This window comes from Leucoraja erinacea, chromosome 24 (assembly GCF_028641065.1).
Source record: "Leucoraja erinacea ecotype New England chromosome 24, Leri_hhj_1, whole genome shotgun sequence".
NCBI lineage: Eukaryota > Metazoa > Chordata > Chondrichthyes > Rajiformes > Rajidae > Leucoraja > Leucoraja erinaceus.
This window is the reverse complement of record NC_073400.1, coordinates 547,921-569,129: the sequence shown is the minus strand read 5'-3', so window position 1 is coordinate 569,129 and position 21,209 is coordinate 547,921. Positions and strand designations below refer to the sequence as shown.

The 21,209-nt window shown below is 48.5% G+C and overlaps 1 protein-coding gene across 1 annotated transcript; it reads left to right on the top strand.

The window, feature by feature from the left end:
• The first annotated feature begins 4,981 nt into the window (after positions 1 to 4,981).
• On the top strand, positions 4,982 to 13,635 carry mpz (myelin protein zero). Its single transcript, XM_055654352.1, has 6 exons — positions 4,982 to 5,164; positions 7,401 to 7,567; positions 7,849 to 8,062; positions 8,727 to 8,874; positions 10,922 to 10,970; positions 11,777 to 13,635. The coding sequence occupies exons 1-6, from the start codon at positions 5,104 to 5,106 to the stop codon at positions 11,873 to 11,875; spliced, it is 738 nt and encodes a 245-aa protein (XP_055510327.1). The 5' UTR covers positions 4,982 to 5,103; the 3' UTR covers positions 11,876 to 13,635.
• The last annotated feature ends 7,574 nt before the right edge of the window (positions 13,636 to 21,209 follow it).

The following is a 21,209-nucleotide window of genomic DNA, read 5'->3' as shown; positions in this document are numbered from 1 at the left end:
TGAGAAGGTGGGGCGGGGGGGCGGGGGGGGGATTTAGAGAGAGAGAAGGCAAGGGTTACTTGAAGTTAGAAACATCAATATTCATACCGCTGGGGTGTAAGCTGCCTAAGCGAAATATGAGGTGCTGTTCCTCCAATCTGTGCTGGGCCTCACTCACTCTGACAATGGAGGAGGCCCAGGACAGAAAGGTCAATGTGGAAATGGGAGGGGGAGTTAAAGTGTTTAGCACCCGGGAGATCAGGTAGATTTAGGCGACTGAGCGGAGGTGTTCAGCGAAACGATCGCAGCACCTGTGCTTGGACTCACCGATATATAGGAGTCCACACCTGGAACAGCGGATATAGCAGATAAATAAATGTTCCTTGATCTCTATCCCCTTTGTCTAATTTTCACACCTTACACTTCCTTATTTCTGTATCTCCCTCTCCCCGACTCAGTCTGAAGAAGGGTCTTGTCACAAAATGTCCATTCCTTCCATCCTTGAGAGCCTAGTTGCCCTTGCACCATTTAGATGGTCGATCAATCTCACTTCTATACTCTGACTTATCATCAACTATGATTCGTCCAACAATTGTGGTGTCGTTGGTGAACATGAAGATGGAATTCGCACTGTGTCCGGCTACACAGTCGTGAGTATAGGGTGAGTAGAGCAGGGAGCTGAGCTCGCAGCCTTTAGGTGCTTCTGTACTAATAGGTATTGAGGAAAAAGTGTTGCTGCCAATTCATACAGACTGCTCCGTGGAACACCTCTGCTCAGTCTGCCTAAACCTACCTGATCCACCAGTTGCTAAACTATTTAACTCCCCCTCCCATTCTCACACTGACCTTTCTGTCCTGGGCCTCCTCCATTGTTACCTTCTCATAGCTAACAATGAACTATTCTATATTTTCCTTGATATCCATCCCCTTTCTCATTTTCATGCCTTACACTCCGCTGAGGGGAGGGCGGGGATGAATGGGGCGCAGACGAGATTCGCCAATGGGACGGGGCGCAGACGAGATTCCCTTCTGAGTGCCGCCGATTAATTTTTTTTTAACGCCCCCCTGCCCCCTCCCTCTACCCCCCCCCCCCATTGGCAAAGCAGCGGAAATACAACGGCTTTATCCTCCACCTTTCTCTTCCCCCCCCCTCCCCCCCTTCACCTTGCCACCTCCGACATGAATCATCCTGCCTTCCCAACCATTCCACAGGGATTTAGATGTTCATCGAGGTGGGGGGGGGGGGGGGGAGAGTTGTGTGGCAGTAGCCACTCCACCACGACCCCCCCCCCCCCCCCACCCCCCTTCAAAAATACACCCCGCGATTTACTCCAGCACGCTTGTGTCTTTTTATTCTCTGAATCAGCGTCTGCAGTTCCCCGGTTCCCACCTCCCACCGTAGCCTTGGCGGTCATAGATCGGCTCGAGGAGGGCGGCACGGTGGCGCAGTGGTAGCACCAGAGACCCGTGTTCGATCCCGAACCACGGGCGCTGTCTGTACGGAGTTTGCACGTTCTCCCCGTGACCGGTGTGGGTTTTCTCCAGGATCCCCGGTTTCCTCCCACGCTCCAAAGACGTGCAGGTTTATAGGTTAATTGACTTGGAACAATTGTAAACAAATTTGTCCCCGGTGTGCGTAGAATAGTGTAAATGTGCGGGGATCGCTGGTCGGCGCGGACTCGGTGGGCTGAAGGGCCTGTTTCCGCGCTGTATCTCTAAACTAAACTAAATTTCCTTATCTCTGTATCTCTCCCCTGACAGTCTGAAGAAGGGGCTCGACCCGAAACTTCACCCAATCCTTCTATCCACAGATGCTGCCTGTCCCGCTGAGTTACTCCAGCATTTTGTGTCTATTACTCTAATGGGAATATAATATAGGCTATCCAATCGCCAGCGGGCAATAGAGGAACAGATATCTAGACAAATGACGGAAGTATGCAAGAACCACAGGGTCGACTTTTACTTCCCCAGTATTGACTGGGACTTACTCAGGGCAAGAGTTTGTGAGGTGTATCCAAGGTTTCCTTAAACAGTAAATGGAGAGTCCGACTGGATCTTGCATTGGGATATTTGCCTGGTCAAGTGAATGATGTTGCAGTGGAAGAAGAGTTTGAGGATATTGATCATAACTGCAAAGGTTTTAAGATTGGTTTGAAGAGATGGGTCTGGATGTTGGGGCAGATTATAATGTCATTAGTCAGAAGGTAAAGAGAGTAGATTGGGTAGATTGGATCACTTGTTATTGGGTAAATCCACAGATGACCTGTACGAGTGGTTCAGAAGGTGGCATTTGATGGGGTTTATGAATATAAAGTGAGTAGGCAGCTAGAAGGGACCATGTAATGTCATTGGTAGGTCAGATTAAGGAAAATCCCATGGCTTTTTATGGGTATGTTAAAAATAAAGAGGGTGACCAGGGAGAATGTAGGTCCTCTCAAAGATAAAGGAGGCATCCATGCTTGGAGTCAGAGGATATAGGTGTTACTAAATGATTACATCGGTATTCACTAAGAAGGAATTGAAGGGCAGCAAGATCAGTGTGGAGAAGGAGTATGAGATTGAGGAGGAGGTGCTGAGATTTTTCAAGTACATTAAGATGGATAAGTCTCTAAGGCCAGGGGTCTATCACAAATTATGAGGGAGGCAAGAGAGGAGTTTGTGAGGCGTTGCAAAAGATCTTTGTGTCTTCTCTAGCTTCTCAGTCCTGGAGGATTGGAGGGTGGCCAATGTTGTTCCATTGTTTAAGGAAGGAAGTAGAGAGAATCCAGGGAACTATAGTTGGAAGAGAACCGGCTAATTATGGATAACTTTGGCTTTGTGCGTGGCTTAGCATGGCTTTGTATGTGGCAGGTCATGTCTCACTAACGTGGGGACAAAGGAGATTGAATGTTGTATACATGGATTATTTTGATAAGATCCATCATGGTAAGCTGATTCAGAAAATTAAGATGTACGGGATTCACAATAACTTTGTCATATGGATTCAGAACTGGCTTATTCAGAGAAGATGGAGGGTTGTGGTGGAAGGGCTTGTATGCACCGGAATTTAGAATGATGAGGGGGGATCTTATTGAAAATTATAAGATTATTAAGGGATTGGACACACTAGAGGCAGGAAACATGTTCCCGATGTTGGGGGAGTCCAGAACCAGGGACCACAGTTTAAGAATAAGGGATAGGCCATTCAGAACAGAGACAAGGAAAAACATTTTCACTCCGAGTTGTGAATCTGTGGAATTCTCTGCCTCAGAAGGCAGTGGAGGCCAATTCTCTGGATGTTTTCAAGAGAGAGTTAGATAGACCACTTAAAGATTGTGGAATCAAGGGATATGGGGAGAAGGCAGTAATGGGGTACTGATTGTGGATGATAAGCCTCGAAGGGCCGAATGGCCTACTCCAGCACCTATTGTCTATTGAAGGGAAATATCCTGGCTGGAGGTCTGTGACCAGTGTAGTTTTGCAGCAATCTGTGCTGGGACCTCTTCTGTGTGTGAAATATAAATGTCCATGACATAAAAGTAAATCAGCCGGTGAGTACGTTTGCTGATGACACCAACATTGGAGAAGTTGCATACAGTGAGACGTGCTGTCAGAAGACACAGCAGGATATAGATCAGCTGCAGAAATGGATGGAGAAATGGCAGATGGAGTTTGCTCAATGAATACTAATGTGAGCAAATGTGAGGTGTTGCTCTTTGGCAGGGTGAATGTAAGGAGAGAGTATACTTTACATGGCAAGACCCTAAACAGCATTGATGCACAGAGAGGTCTTGGAGTCCAAGTTCATAGCTCACTAAAGGTGGCAGCAGGTACATAGGGTGGTAGAGAAGGCATATGGGATGCTTGGTTTAATTACTAGGGGCATTTACATTTAGGAGTCAGGAAATCATCATGCAGCTGAACAGGGCATTGTTTAGGCTGCATTTGGAGTATTGAGTGCACTTCTGGTTACCCAAATACAGGAAAGATGCAGAGGCTTTGGAAAGGGTGCCAAGGAAATGTACTAGGATGCTAACCCTGGATTAAAGGGTTTTAGCTACAGGATGAGTTTGGATTGACTTGGATTGTTTTCCAAGGAATGCCGAAGGTTGAGGGGAGACCTGATAGAAGTGTATAAAATTATGAGATAGGGTAGGCAGTCAGGACCTTTTTCCCTGGGTGGGAATTTCCAACACTAGAGGGGCATAGCTATGGAAGAGAGGGGGAAAGTTTAGTGGAGATGTGCGGGTCAAGAATGCATTGCCATAGCGGTGGGGGTGGAGGCAGATAGGATAGTGGTGTTTAAGAGGCTTTTAGATAGCCAGCAGGGAATAGATGGAAATGGAACATGTACAGGTAAATGAGATCAGTCTAGTTAGGCATCAGCACAAACTAGGTGGAGGGCCCATTCCTATGCTGTAGTATGTTTTATAAACCCAAAATCCCTGATTCAATCCCAGCCTGTAACTCTCTCATGGGGATCTGCTATTCTGTATGTAATCCCACTGAAACTCTGGATTAGATGTCAGCACACAACTGGGATCTAATTTGGGAGTTTGGGAGTTTATCTAAACTCCCAAACTCTTGGATAAGATCCCAGCCTACCAATATTTCCTGAGGATCTGCTATCCTGTATGTATAAACCCCTGAATCCTTGATTCAAATGCAGTAAAGATTCTTCTGGCCCATGCCCTGCTTGGACGGGGTAAAGCTTCAGAACCTAGGCGGTTAACTGGTAATGCCAGCAATCGTTGTTCAGTGACATCTCCCCCGTATGCCGATGGATGAGCAGACTTTCTCCTTTGTTCCAGAACAATCCTCGGAATTCTCTGTGTTTGTGTGTGAGTATGAGTGTGTGAGTGTGTGCGCTCTCTTGTTAAACACTGGTTTCTTTGTGGCCATGCTGAATGCCCACCCAGTGCAGCTTTCTCCCTGTCACTGCCATCAGTCCAGCCCACCGCAGCCCCCAGCTCAGAGGCTGGATGGCCAGGGGCGGAGTCATTCCAGCTTAAAAGCCGCTGGTGGCATAGTTGTTACCGAGATAGAGAGCAGGACAACAGGGCTGTGTGAGCGGGGACATCACATACATCAGGGAGAACTCCTCAACTACTTCTGTTTCCTCGATAACGAACTCCTGGTGCAAACATGGGCCACAACGAGAAGGCTGCATATTTCTGCTGCGTTACACTGCTGTACGCACTCTCCGGTAAGGATCATGACAATGTCAACGTTCCACCAACCCAGGGAAGGTGCGATGGTGGGGGACTGGGGTGGGAGAGGGTTACTGAGGTTACTAATGGATCACATACTAAAGTGTCTCCTGTAAATGTGGAGAGTGAGTGAGGGTTGGTGCCCTCCAACATGGATTAGGGAGGGGAGCAGAGGGAAGGTTAAACCGCTCAGATGGGATCAAATGCTTAGCGTGTGAATGTGGGGAGTGGTTGGTGAGACGGCTAATCCCCTAGATGGGGAATGGGCTGCCTGTTGTGTGGATGGAGAGAAAGTAAATCCCCTCTGATGGGGAATGAGCTGCCTGTTTTGTGGATGGAGAGGGAGGACTGTGTTTGTGGGCTGGCAGAGTTAGAGATCAAGTCGTATATGTCCTGGTGGGGATTACAAACATGCGGAGGGAGGGGTGTTGGCCCAAAGGAGTCGGGAAGTGAATCTGGAGGTGACTGGGGTAGAGATGAGTTCCTACAGTTTCTGTCCGATAATGAACAGGCTGCTCAATGTGTATACAAACCATATAGTGTGTGGGTACAGTGAGAGTTTCCACAGGCAAAAACCTATGGAGACACTGTCAACTAGTTATCATTGTATTCCCACGGAATGCCAGCAGCCCATGCAACTTTCCCTGGAATGCCATCCAGTGGGATGGCTATTGATCAAGGCGGAGTTCGGAATCCAAAGCACTGTCAATTGTGGACACAGACAGGAATTCACCTCTTTCACCAGCGCAGAGAGCCAACACAAGAACCTCTTGTTATCTCTGACCCAAGACTGTGCGTTGGAACAGCATTGAGGGAGCTCCACTCTGTCTAACCCATGTCCTGGGAGTGTGTGACGGGACAGTGTAGTACAGCTATATAGAATTAGAGTCATAGAGTCATTAAGGAAATGGAAACAGGCCCTTTGGCCCATGGTGTCAATGCTGTACCTATTTTCTATGTTTCTATGAGTATCATGTACAGATTTGTTTTAATCCCATTCAGATACATTGGGTTCATAACCATCTGTGCCTTGGTAATTCGGGAGCCCGCCCAAATGCTTCTTAGAAGATGTGAGAATCTCTGCTACCCCATCCCATCATGTAGTTTGTTCCAGATTCCAACCTCCCTCTGGGGGAAAATATTGCCTCAAGCCTTCCAACTTTTCACCTAACCTATGCTCTTTTGTTTTAACTACCCCCACCATGGGAAAAAGATTCCGTTCTCTGACTATTTTTTTACTGTTTCGTGTATATCGATCAGGTCACCCCTCTGAGCAACACTGAAAATAAACATAATGTTCCACCCTAGGCAACATCCTGCTCTGTGCTCACTCCAGCGTGGTCATAGTGTGGTGCCCAGAACTGCACACAAGACTTAAATGCGATAGAACCAATGTTTTATCAAACAGCAACATTTCATGCTCTTATATTCCATGCCCTAGCTTTTGAAGGTAGACACCTCACCTGCCTGCTTTGTCCCCCTATCTACCTGTTTTCCCATTTTTCCATTTTCAGGGAATTGTGTACTTGTATCGCAAGTTTCTGTTAATCAACATGCCCGATCCCCCACCTTTGTTTTTCCTCCCCAAATACAACATTTGTCAGAATTACATTTTAATTGGCAACACTTTCTAAGCTCCCCAATGTTTAGTTGATCTATATCCAGCTGCAGAAAAATACAATCTTCCTTGCTATCCCTGGCACCAAAGCTTTTGTGTCATCTGCAAACGTATTAATGATATCTTCTGCAGTCTCACCCAGGTCATAAATATACATCACAAAGAACAAGGACCATCGAACCCCGAGGTACACCACTGGCTGCAAACTTCCAATCAGAAAAAACAACAAGCCAACTGTAGATCTACTCTTTGTCTGACCTATAGCCTGCGAGTGTATGCAGGGAAGGGGTGGTAGGATTCTTATTATAATCTGCATCCTGGGACTGTGACAGGACAATTGTAGACAGTGCCTCACTCTGTGTCTAAGCCCTGCCCTCCCTGGGCATGTTTTACCTGAATGGGAGGTAAGAACTGGACTAAAATGACTGGAGACACAGTCAGTGACACAGAGTTGTGGGCGAGAGGTGTTACTGAGGGACAGTGTGAGGTAGCTGCATTAACATCAGTGGAGATATTCAGTAATACAGGATGCAAGGGGAGAGAATTATTACAGGTAGTGTGAGGCAGTTTACAGTTTACTTCTGTGAATTAACATCCTTTTTTGCCTCGGTTAGTGCTGAACCCAACACATGCCATCTCGGTGACCACACACCATAACCTCCATAAAACCGTGGGCTCGGATGTGACGCTGTACTGCGGATTCTGGTCCAATGAATATGTTTCTGACCTCACCACGCTGAGCTGGAGATTCCGTCCTGACAACTCCAGGGAGATTATCTCGGTGAGTGGGGAGAGGGGGTTGCTAATGGGATTTGGGACACTATGTGTATATCATCCCACATTGGGAGGTGTGACGATTTGTTGATGAAGTGCCTGGATGGTGGTTGCTGGGCTCCAACGTGATGGGCTTGGGGGTCAGGCTGAATGGCTGTTGTGCCGGTGGACAAATCCACTGAGGCTGTGGCAGGAGAGTCAGCTGATGTGGCAACTTATGTGGCTGAACAGTGTACAGACATGTCTGCACCTGGTGCCAACACCAATCTCTTCTCACTTGCATTACAGATCTTTCACTATGGCAACGGAGTTCCTTACATCGAGAAGTGGGGCCAGTTCAGGGGGAGAGTGGAGTGGGTCGGGGACATATCCAAGCAGGATGGCTCAATTGTCATCCGAAACCTGGACTACATTGACAACGGCACCTTCACCTGCGATGTCAAGAACCCTCCAGATGTGGTCGGCACATCCTCAGATGTTCACCTGACAGTTTACGACAGAAGTAAGCTAAATTGGCCACAACCTGGGCAGACAATAAAGCCATCTGGGTCACTCTGAGCATTCCAACAGCATGTCATTCACAAAAAGTATCTCAACTGTTGGATAAACTGCTCATCATGTTAGTCAAAGATCAGCCACGAAGGAGGGTGATAGAGCAGCAAATGAGGCGGGGATTGTATTGAAGAGTATTCAAGGACCAGGTCCACAGGTTGCTGAAACTGGGGCTGCCAACGGCAAAGTGACTGAAACCCAGGGATGGTGGATTGGAAGCAACTGGGGATTATGGAGAGGGTCACGGACACATGGATGGGTGAAAGGGATTACAGAAATATAGAGGGGTGCAGGGACCAAAGGGGGCGGGTTACAAAGATAGGGAGGGTGTGGGAGCTGCAAAGGTTTGTAGATTTAGGAAGGCCTCGCTGGTGGCCACTGAGATAGGGAGTGTTTGTGGGCTGGCAGGGTTACAGAGATCAAGCGCCATATGTCCTGGTGGGGATTACAAACATGCGGAGGGGTGGTGGTCCATAGGAGTCGGGGAGTGAATCTAGAGGTGACTGGGGTAGAGACGAGTTCCCACAGCTAATGGGCAGGGAATCCATACACAGTGTCTGCATATCTCAATGACAAGCAGTGGGTGAGAGTTTGTCTCTGTCTGCTCTCCACAGTCCCCCCAATCGGTGCTGGAGTTGTTTCAGGAGCCATCATCGGAACATTCCTTGGGATTATCCTGCTCATCGTTGGAGGACTCTACCTGTTCCGGTACATCGTCAGGAGACGGGCAAGGAGTGAGACCATCTTCTTCAAAGGAGCCAGGTGAATGAGGCTGAGCAATAAATGCAGAAAGAGGATGAGAGGGAGAGAGATTAGAGATTAGAGATCGGGGGATTAGAGATTAGAGAGCGATTAGAGCAAGAGATTAGAGAGAGAAATGAGATAGTGAAGGAGAAAGAATGGAGGGAGAGGAGAGAGTGGGGAGAGAGAGAAGGCAAAAGGTGGTGTGAAAGAGAGGAGAGACTGGTAGACTGCTCTGGAAGATTATAGATCACATGGGATCCAAGAAGAGATAGCTGAATGCATAGCAAATTGACTCCATGGAAGGAAGCAGAGGGTGATGATGGAAGGTTGCTTCTCGGACTGGATGCTTGGGACAAGTAATGTGCCTCAGGGTTCGGTGCTGGGCCCGTTCTGTTTGTAATCTACATCAATGATTTGGATGAGAACATACAGGGCAAGATCAGTAAGTTTGCTGATGATACAAAAGTGAGTGGTTTTGCAGATAGTGAAGATGGTTGTGAACAATTGCAGCAGGATCTGGATCGATTGGCCAGGTGGGCGGAGGAATGGTTAATGGAATTTAATACAGAGAAGTGTGAGGTGTTACATTTTGGAACATCGAGCAAGGGCAGGACCTACACAGTAAATGGTAGGCCTCTGGGTAGTGTTGTAGAGCAGAGGGATCTAGGAGTACAGGTGTATGGTTCCTTGAAGGTCGAGTCGCAGGTAGATAAGGTGGTCAAAAAGACTTTTGGCACTTTGGCCTTCATCAGTCAGAGTATTGAGTATAGAAGTTGGGAGGTCATGTTACAGTTGTATAAGGCATTGGTGAGACTGCATTTAGAATATTGTGTTCATTTCTGGGCACCGTGTTATAGGAAAGATATTGTCAAGCTTGAAAGGGTTCAGAAAATATTTTCAAGAATGTTGCCAGGACTAGAGGGTGTGAGCTATAGGGAGAGGATGAGTAGGCTGGGTCTCCATTCCATGGAGGGCAAGAGAATGAGGGGAGATCTTATAGAGGTATACAAAATCATGAGAGAAATAGATCAAGTAGATGCACAGAGTCTTTTGCCCAGAGCAAGGGAATCGAGTACCAGAGGATATCGGTTCAAGGTGAAGGGGAAAAGATTTAATAGGAATCTGAGGGGTAATTTTTGCACACAAATGGTGGTGGGTGTATGGAACAAACTGCTAGAGGAGGTAGTTGAGGCTACGAATATCCCATCGTTTAAGAAACAGTTAGACAGGTACATGGATAGGACAGGTTTGGAGGGATATGGACCAAGCGCAGGCAAGTGGGATGAATGTAGCTGGGATATTGTTGGCCAGTGTGGGCGAGTTGGGCCGAAGGGCCTGTATCCACACTGTATCACTCTATGACCCTATACCTCCTCTGCACCCTCTCCAAAGTTTCTATATCTTTCCTGTAAGGGGGCGGCCAGAATTACTCACAATACTCTAAATGTGACCTAACCAAAGTCCTATAGAGCTTCATGAATTTCTGACTTTCTGTATTTAATGCACCTGGCAATGAAGGCAAGCATACCATACGCCTTCTTTACCACCCGATCTACTTGTGCTGCTACCTTCAGTGAGCTATGAACGGACTACAAGATCCCTCTGCACATCAATGATGTTAAGGATCTTGCCATTAACTGTATACTCTCTCCTTACATGCAACCTCCCAAAGTGCAACACCTCACACTTGCTCAGGTTAAAGTCCATCTGACATTTCTCCATCCATTTCTGCTGCTGATCTATATCCTGCGGCATTTTCTGCCAGCATTGCTTACTGTCTGCAAACGTACTCACAAACCCATCTGCATTTACGTTTATTTATCTATATGACAAACAGCAGAGAACCAAGCACTGATCCCTGGGGAACTACACAGGTCACAGACCTCCAGTCAGAATATCTGAGAGAGGGGGAGAGAGGGGGAAGAGGGGGAGAGAGGAAGAGAGAGAGGGAAAATTCCAGCCTGAACCCCTCTCCCAGTGATCCAGGTTCCATGTATAAACTCCATGAATCCCAGCCTGTAAGATCCCAGTTAACCATTATCCATTGGGTCTGTTCTCTCTGCAGCGCTGCGGAACGAGGAAAAGCCAGTGGGAAAGCTGTGACTGGGACAAAGGTGAGTACCAAACCTGTCGGGTGGAAGGGAGGGTTCTGAGGCCAGAGCTCTCTGCCCATGGATCGGACAGGACAACCCGACTCCAAAGATGACCAGTCCCCATGATTTGAATGAGGTCTGGGAAGAGGGAAAAACAGAGGATCAGGGAGTGATTTTGGGGGGTGGGGGGGTTGGGGGGGGGGGGGGGGGTGGGGGGGTGGGTGGGGGAGAGGGGGGAGAGGGGGGGATGGAAGAGGAATGACCAACAAATCAGTGGATGGAAATATTTGGAGTGGTGGGGTCCGGGCAACTGGGCAGGAGAATGGGGAAAGGGGGGGTGGGGGGAAGGGTATAAAGGGAAGGGGAAATGGGAGAGGGATGGAGAAAAGCATTGTAGAAGGGCGGGAAGAGCAGTGGATTCGATCGGAGTGTGCTGGGGGAAAAAGGGATTGAGGGAAGAGACAGTGAAGGAGGTTTGAGGGTGGTTTGGAAAGGAATGTACCAATGAATGAGGGAGAGAGGGAAAGGGGGAATAATGGTGGGGAGGGATGGAATGGAGGCATTGAAGACACCTCTAATGGAGTGTGGATCAGGTCAATGGGTAGGTGGTTTGGGGAGGGTGACGGGTGAATCCCTTGATCATGGCAGTGGGTGGTTTGTGAAAGGGAGGATAGGTAGTGACTGTGGAGGGTGGGTGCTGAGTGTGAGTGTTGGGTGGTGGAGTGTGGGTGGGAGGTGACTCTGGAGACTATTTGATGGAGGGGGGTGTGGGCGCGATTCCAGTGCTGGGGACGGGCTGACCACCATGCGGCCTCTCTCCCGGTCAGGGCCCCGTCCTCTACGCCACCCTGGACCAGAGCAAGAGCGGCAAAGGGGCCAGTGAGAAGAAGGCGAAGACCTCGGAGTCCAAGAGGGATCGGAAATAGCGGTTAGCCCAACGGGAGGGTGCTCGGGGGGGTGGCCCGGGGAGGGCAAGGGGCGCACCCGGGGCTGGGGATGCCAAGCGGGTGCTGATGACCATTGAGTTGACGCTGACCGACTCAGACACGGGAAGCGAGACCGAGGGCAAGGGGCCGGTGGGCAGGAGCATCGCCCGTTAATTGGCCAGTGGTCCATGTCTGCTCCTCAAACCCCCTCCCCCTCGCCCTCCACCACCGGGTCTTGCCTCTCCCTTCCATTCCGCTGAGCAACTCCCAGCTCCTACCCTTCACCATCCTCTGGGTTACTCCCTCCCTGCAGCCAATGAAGTGCCACAGTTAGGGTTCACCCCCCCCCCCCCCCCCCCCCCCCCCACCCACCTCACCACTGTCCTCTCTCCTCCACGCCAGGAACGTATCCCTCTCTCTCGACTCTATCCCATCCTACATGCCAAGACCCTCAGCCTCCATCTTGTGCCTCCAGCCTCCTCGATCTTCCCTCCCCTCCCATCTGCAGACTCGGGGAGGCGGGTGGCAACATGTCTGGTTGCCTCAGGGTAGGCTGGGAGAGTGGGCTGGGGGCACAGAGATTGAAATCACAATCGATCACTGGCGGACCAATGGCTTTGTGTTTGGGGTTCCTGCTCTGGGCAGGTGGGTGGGTGGGGAGATTAGAATAGAATTTAATCTCCCCTAAACTGGGGGTAAATGGGGAAATGCTGATGTCATGGGTTGTTCCCAGCATTGTCCCCAGACTGGACACTGCCCCACCTCTCGCAGTCAGCTGACGGCCAGATGTGACTCCTGCCTTGGCACCATCCAACATTTTGGACGTCATCTTGTTCCTCCCAGGGTGATTCCCACAAACCCCACCAATGTCTTGAGGAGGGGGAACAGAGCGGGAATCAGCCTGGCAGGAGATTTGCGACGAAAGGGGAGGGGAAATACCACCCACTAGGGTCCAATCCAGCAAAGGGAAGTTTACTGAACTACCCAAAACCACGGAGAGATTGAGATCTGGCTCCCACTTGTCAACTTCGATGGTCAATGACCGAAAATATAGTAACTATCATTGATTGGCTTGGTTGGTCAATGACCATGAAGACTCAAGTTGCCATTGGTCACCATGGCTGGTCAATGGCCTAAAATACACTGACTGCTATTGGTCAGTTTGGCTGGTCAATGACCTCAGATACACTGGCTGCCATTGGTCAGTTTTGCTGGTCAATGACCATGGAGACACTGGCTGCCATTGGTCAGCTTGGTTGATCAATGACCTAAGATACACTGGCTGCTATTGATCAGCTGAGCTGGTCAATGACCTGAGACACTTTGGTCATTGCTGGTCAACATGAGATTGGTGCCTACTCACACCCAGTTGGAACTCCAACAACTGGCTTTAACATTTGTCCGCCATTGGCTGTTGAGGCGAGGACCTGACCTGTTGACAGTCGACTGCCAATCAGATGTCCGAGTGGGCTATTAGGCAAAATACAGCAATGACACTCCCACTGCACTCCCTGACCCTTCATCTCCTCCCCGTCGGATGGGTCAATAGGCACTGCCCCCTTTCTCCCCAGACAGGCCGTAAGACTAACACTGCAATGCGGGTTATCCTGTTTGTTGTATTAATGGAATTAATGGCAAGTATCTGTGTCTAATCTTGTGGGGTCTCCAATCTCTGCCAGACGTGTGAGACTGGAAAACCAGAGGCCCCCTTAATGATGTAACAGACTTTTCAGTATTAAATAATAAAAGATACAAAATGATCTGGCCTCTGAGTCCATTATTACTGGAAGCAGTCACAGCAAGACCACGACATGCAAGGAGTTTGTTTCAACCCTCAGCTCACCCACCTACCACAGAAACCGAATAGGCTTTTTAAATCTTTCAGCAGGTGGAAAGTCTTTATGATTCCTTTCAAAGGACAGTGCAACAATCATTGGATACTTCCACGGCAGAAGGGGGCGGATTATTGTAAAATGTGAGATGTAAACATTGTGACTGAGTGCCTCCTCCTGGTTCTAAACCCCAGCCCCACTCCCCTCCCTCTCCCCCCAAAACCCCCCACTCTCTCTCCTCCCCACCACAGGCCACGACCTTCCTCCTCTGTCCACGGCACAGTACCCCCTCTTCTCCCCAGGTCCCCACACTCTCCCCACAGCCCCACTCCCTCCTCTCCCCGCAGCCCCCTACAGTTTTTCACCCTCTCTGCATGGCCTACACCCTCCCTTATCTCTGCACGATCCCACACCCTCACTCTCTCCTCTCCCTGCACAGCTAAACTCCTTTGTCTCAAGAACCACGGTGGGAAACACATTTTCCATTCTCTCCAGAGCCTGGACATTTTTCCCAAAGTGTGGGCCCAAGGACTGAAAACAAGGACCCAGCTGTGGACCCTAACTCACTCCCATACCAGCTCTCGTTCCCCTGACTCAGTTTACAAACCCAGGGTGCTGCTACCACCCCTCCCCCAACCCACCCTTCCACAGCACCTTCATTATTCTGTTCATGGTTCACTCCATCTGCATGATTTACATACGAACAAACTAATGAGGCCATAGCTGGAATCTTGTCTGCTGTACTGTTCTGGTCGCCACATATAAACCATATAACAATTACAGCACGGAAACAGGCCATCTCGACCCTTCTAGCCCGTGCCGAACACATAATCTCCCCTAGTCCCATATACCTGCGCTCAGACCATAACCCTCCATTCCCTTCCCATCCATATAACTATCCAATTTATTTTTAAATGATAAAAACGAACCTGCCTCCACCACCTTCACTGGAAGCTCATTCCACACAGCTACCACTCTCTGAGTAACGAAGTTCCCCCTCATGTTACCCCTAAACCTCAGTCCCTTAATTCTCAAGTCATGTCCCCTTGTTTGAATCTTCCCTACTCTCAGTGGGAAAAGCTTTTCCACGTCAACTCTGTCTATCCCTCTCATCATTTTAAAAACCTCTATCAAGTCCACGTGATAGGAAGGATGTGATTTATCTTGAGAGGGTACTCATTGAAAGATACAAAATGCTGGAATAACTCAGCGAGCGGATCAGGCAGCATCTCTGGAGAAAATGGATAGGTAATGTCTTGGGTTGGGATCCTTCTTCAGACTTTTCAACAGCACATTGCATGAGGTGGAATGATGAGAGACAGGAGAAACTGGGTTTATTTTCATGCAGCCAAGGAACCTGAGGGGGGAGAGGGGGGGGGGGGGGGGGGGGAAGGGGGGATAGGGGGGGGGGGGGGGGTGGGGGGGGGGGGGGGGGGGGGGGGGGGGTGTTTGACACAATAGATACATAAAAGGTTTTCAGGAACATGGATAGGATAAGGAGTAAAATGACAGGTGGTGTCCAAAACAATGGTAAGCAGATTAGGATAGGGGTAATTTCTTCCCCACGATCCCCTCTCACAACAGTGATGGTTTTTGAATTGCCAATACATAGTGGGCCAGGGACCATTGTGAGAACATGGCATTAATATTGTGAGTGCATGGACACATTGGATCAAAGGGCTTGTTTCTGTGCTCCAGGGTTCTATGACTCAAATTGCTGATGGAAGGAAAAGTTGTGGAACAAATACAGAGTCTGAGAGAACATCGCTATACTTCAGGACAGGCCGCATCTCGGAATGACATTTCAGATTGAGGCCTTTCTTCAGACACCTACTGTACTGACTTGACTTGAAACGTCACCCATTCCTCTCCAGAGATGCTGCTTCTTTCACGGAGTTTCTCCAGCATTTTGTGTCTCCTTGTAAACCAGCATCTGCAGTTCCTTTCAACACACCACTATACATCTACCTTCAAACTAAAACAATAGCTTTTCACCGATGATTGCATTGTCACCTGGTTGATCTTCCACCCATGCTACATTGCACCTTTTATTCCACGAGTGGACAAAGGTTCTACATGCCACTTGTTCTAATGCCTTTTGAAAGTGAAAAAATACCGCGTCAACTACAATTGCCTCTTCGACAGTCTCTGTGCATTCGTCAAGGCATTCTGACCAGTAAGTTGGAGATGATTTGCCTTCTGAAAACCCATTGCCCGTTTCTTCAAATGAACACACAAGTTCAAGTGACCCTGCATATCTGTATACCTATCTAAAAGCCTCTTAAAAACCATCATCATATCTGCCTCCACCACCATCCCTGGCAGCAACTTTCAGGCACCCACCATCCTCTGTGTAAAACAAACCCCACACATCTCCTTTAAAATTTCTCACCTTAGAGATATGTCGTCTACTATATAACAATTCCAACCTGGGAATCGTACTGGTTCGTACTGCCTATCCTTTCTATGCCTCTCTTAACTTTATATATGACTATCAGGTCTCCTCTCAGCCTCCGATGCTCCATAGAAAACAATAAAAGTTAATACCCTCTAATCCAGGCAGCATTCTGATACACCTCTTGTTCATCTCCAAAGTCTCCACATCGTGCTATGGGGCGAGCAGAACTGCAGACAATACCCAAATGCAGCCAAACCAAGTACTATGAGGCCACACAAAAATGCTGGAGAAACTCAGCGGGTGCAGCAGCATCTATGGAGCGAAGGAAATAGGTAACGTTTCGGGCCGAAACCCTTCTTCAGGCTGCGGCACGAAACGTTAACTATTTCCTTCGCTCCATAGATGCTGCTGCACCCGCTGAGTTTCTCCAGCATTTTTGTGTACCTTCGATTTTCCAGCATCTGCAGTTCCTTCTTGAATACTATGAGGTCACATTGGGAATACCAGATGTAGTAGACAAGGTTAGAGGAGGTGCATGTGAACCTCTGTCTCAGCTGGAAGAACTGCTGGGGTCCATGGATGGAGGCCAGAGATGAGGTAGAGGCGCAGGTGGTCCATCTCCTGCGGGACCTGGGGCGGGGTTGATTTGGGCAGGAAAGGATGAGTGAACCGAGGATTTGCAGAGCGAGCAATCTCTGCAGAAGGCAGAAAGGGGTGGAGATAGGAAGATGCGACTGGTGGTGTGATCATGTTGCAGGTGGTAGAAATGTCAGAGGATGATGTGTTGGTTACGGAGGCTGGTGGGGTGAAAGTCAAGAACCAGGGAAACTATCCTTGATGCATCTGGGAGTAAGGGGAATGATAACAAAACTATGGCACAAAGAGATGTAGGTGATGACAGCCAGGGGAAAACCACATTCACTATAGAATGAAGCCACGCCAGATGACCTCGAATGGAAAGCATTTTGAGAGCCAATGCAGCGGAGATGGAACCATTGAAAGTAGGGGATAACATCTCTGCAGGAGACAGAATGGGAGATAGCGAGTCCAGATAATTATGGGAGTCAGTGGGTTTCTAGTAGACGTCAGTCGAGTGTCTGTCCCGTGCTGGAGACAGCCAGATCAAGAAAGGGGAGAGAGGTGTCAGACATAGATTTTCTTTGGTATAAGCCAGCATCTGCTGTTCCTTGTTATTACATTCATGTCCAATTCATTTCAGACCATGTATATTTCACAGATAACAGAGGTCCCAGCACAGGTCTCCACAGAACTCCACTAGTCACAGACCTCCAGCCAGAACACACCCTTCTACCATAACCCTCTGTCTTCCATGAGTAACCCAGTTCTGAATCCATCCTTCCAAGTCTCCATGGATCATGTCCAAAACTGCTCACAATTTTGGACAGCATATCTGGGGAAGGATGCGCCGTCTCTGGAGAGGGTCCAGAGGAAGCTTACAAGAATGATGCCAGGAATGAGTAGGTTAACCTCAGATGAACTTTTTGTCGGCACTAGACCTTGATTCGCTGGAGGTTAGAAGAATGAGGGGGGACCTCATTGAAACATACAGAATAGTGAATGGCTGGAGTGGTTGTGGAGGATGTTTCCATTGGTGGTAGAGTCTAGAACTAGAGGTCATAGCCTCAGAATTAAAGGAAGTTCTTTTAGGAAGATAAGAAGAAATGTATTTAGTCAGAGGGTGGTGAATCTGTAGAATTCTTTGCCACAGAAGGTTGTAGAGGCCAAGTCAGTGGATATTTTTAAGGCTGAGATAGGTAGATTTTTGATTAGTACAGGTGTCAGAGGTTATTGGGTTAGGAGGGAGAGATAGATCAGCCATGATTTAATAGCGGAGTAGACTTGATGAGCCGAATGTCCTAATTCTACTATTCTTTATGACCTTATGATCCCATGCATCTTCTGGATCGATCAGTGGTGGTGGTTGAGGCAAATATGATAGTGGCATGAGAGATATTATCAAATTTCTTACTAAAATCCTACAAAGCCCCCCACCATCTGCCCCCCCCCCCCCCCCCCCCCCCCCCATATCTCTCACTGACCTCCTCTCCCCCTACCAACCCTCACGGTCCCTCAGATCCACATCAGCCGGTCTCCTCTTCATCCACAAGTCCAACCTCCGCAGTTTTGGGGACAGAGCCTTCTCCAGGGCAGCTCCCAGGCTCTGGAACTCCCTCCCCCAACTGATCCGCAATTCCGTGTCCCTCACCATCTTCCAGTCCCACCTCAAGACCCATCTCTTCACCTCTGCCTATCCTTAGCCCCACGTCCCCCTCCCTTTTCTTCTGTGCTTGAATTGCCTCATATTGTGTTTTGTATTGAATTCTGTCTTTACTTTGTGTACTAGTCATGTCTCTACTATTTATTTCATTCCCCTTACATGTTTTTCCTCTACCTGCTAAATTTTTGTAAGGTGTCCTTGAGACTCTTGAAAGGCGCCCATAAATAAAATGTATTATTATTATTATTATTATCAACATCCACTACCCCACCTCCACACAAAGCTCAATCAGGTTGAGTTGATTGTCCCTAACTAGCCCATTTTGTTTTGTGTGAGTAAATCTTATACCAAAGACCCCTCTGCAACAAGCTCCCTACCACGGGCGTAATGCTCTCCCCCCTATAAAGTCATAATTACACAGCACACAAACAAATGCTTCGGCCCAACTTATCCATATTGACCAAGATACCACTTCCATGCTTGTCCTACTGGCCAATTTCCTTCAAAACGTTTCCTATCCATGTACCAGTATTTTAAATGCCGTTATAGTACCTGGTTCAACTATCTCTCAGGCAGCTCGTTCCATATACGCACCAGCCTGTGTGTGAAAAAGCTGCCCCTATTAAACCTTACCCCTCTCACCTTAAACCTATGCTCTTTGGTTCTTGATTCCTCCACCCTGGGTAAAAGACTGTTTGTTCATCCAATTTCCCATATACACCTCCATAAGATTACCCCTCAGCCTCCTGTGCTCCATTGTATAGTCTTAGCCTGTCCAACCACTAGCTATAGCTCAGGCCCTCGTGTCCTTGCAACATTATTGTCAATCTTTTCTGCAGTCTTTCCAGATTAACCTCATCCTTCCTATAGCAGGGTGACCAAAACTGAACACAACACTTCAAATGTGGCCTCAATGTTGTACAATCAAAACATAACATCCCAACGTCTAGACTCAATACTCCCATGACTGTTGAAGGCCAGTGTACCAAAAGACTTCTTGACCATCTACCGGTGATTCCATTTTTAGGGAACTACTAGACCAGGTGCGGACCTGTTAGGCCTGTCCCCAACACAATATTCCACCACTGACCCATAGCCCCCAACTACACAGGTGCGGCTGACAGGCTCCCGTTGTGACGCCAGAGATGTCCGTTATGACACGAGTCACAGCAACACTTCCCCAACTGCGCAGGAGCGACCAGCAAGTGAGAGCGCAACTGCGACGTTTTTAAAGTTCAAAATGGCAATAACCTGTAAAATATAAGAACATTGTGAACGCATCTCACTCTCCCTCTTCAGTCCCCCTATTCCTTTCCTCAAGTATCCTCCCCCTCCCCATCATCCACCAACCCTCCTCTGCTTCCTCCCCTCACCACTTCCCTCCCCTCCTCCCTCTTCCCCTCTCCTCCTCCATTTCCTCACCATCCCTCTTCCTACCCCTATACTCCTCCATTCCCCCATCCCTCATCACACCCTCCCCATCCTCTTCACCCTTTCTCTTCTTTCCCCTCTCCTCCACCCCTCCATCCCTCACCTCTCCCTCCCTCTCCTTTCCCCTACCCTCAGTCACTCCCTCCCACCCTTACTTCCTCCATAAATCCTCTCACCTCCCTAACCCCCTCCTCTCCCTCTATCCCACCACTCCTCACCTCCCCTACTACCACCCTCCTGTCTATCCCCCCTCGTCCCCCACTCTCCACATCCTCCCCTCCCCCACTTTCCCCTCCCTCTCCCTCCCTACCCCCCTCCTCTCCCTCTATCCCCTCTATCCCCCGAACAAAACTTGACACAGACCACCACTGGACAACGGTGAGTAATGTAGTGCAAAAAAAATTAGCGCTATCATCTATCATTTTGGCGTAATTTCAGGATCACATACATAGAGAGAAACAAGACAAGAGTTTTAGTAATGTACTAGACCAACTGGGACCTAACTGGGGCATATCCCCAGCATTGTCTCCCCCTTCCCTTGTTTTGAGGACGTTATAAATGAATGCAATTGCCTCTTCCCTCTCCTGTTGAGCTAAAGGTTTTCTGGAAGGACTGAGTGTTGCTCGATTGCAACTTTGTTGCAAGCTGGACCAGCAAGGATTTAGCTGTTAAATCTATCTATCTATACTGTTACTAAAACTCTCATCTTAGGCTGTGGGCCGAGCATCAAAAAAGTGTCTAGAAATAGGTTTTCGTGACCCAAGTCACCAAACTACATGAAATTTTCCACAGATTTAGATGAAATATAATTGAGAAGGAAATCATAACTCGTCATTGCCAAAAGTTGCACATTACTTAATTAAACTAATTAGAAAATGAGATCAAACAATCTCGTCTAGTGGCCAATGCCCGTATCTCCCCATCTCAGCCTATCCCCCCCCCCCAGTCCCTCCCCTTCCCCCTATTTTTTTTATCCCCCCTTAATATGAATCCCCTCCCCCGCCGTATCCCCTAAGGATAATTCAAACAAGAGGACATGACTTCAGAATGAAGGGACATTGTTTAGGGGTAACATGAGGGGGAACGTCTTTACTCAGAGAGTGGTAGCGGTGTGGAATGAGCTTCCAGTGGAAGTGGTGGAGGCAGGTTCGTTGGTATCATTTAAAAATAACTGATTGGATAGTGTGCAGAGTGGGGGAGCAGGGAATGGAGGGGACCGGGCATGAGTGCAGGCAGGTGGGTCGCTAAATAGGAAATAATTGAGACTACAGCACGGACTTGTAGGGCCGAGATGGCCTGTTTAAAGTGCTGTAATTGTTATAGGTTATATGGTTAGATCGGGAAAATGAGTGCCATCTAGTGGCCAATGCCCGTATTACACCGTGGGCAGCCTATTTCCGTGTTGCAGTCCATCTTCTATATATTACTAAAAGT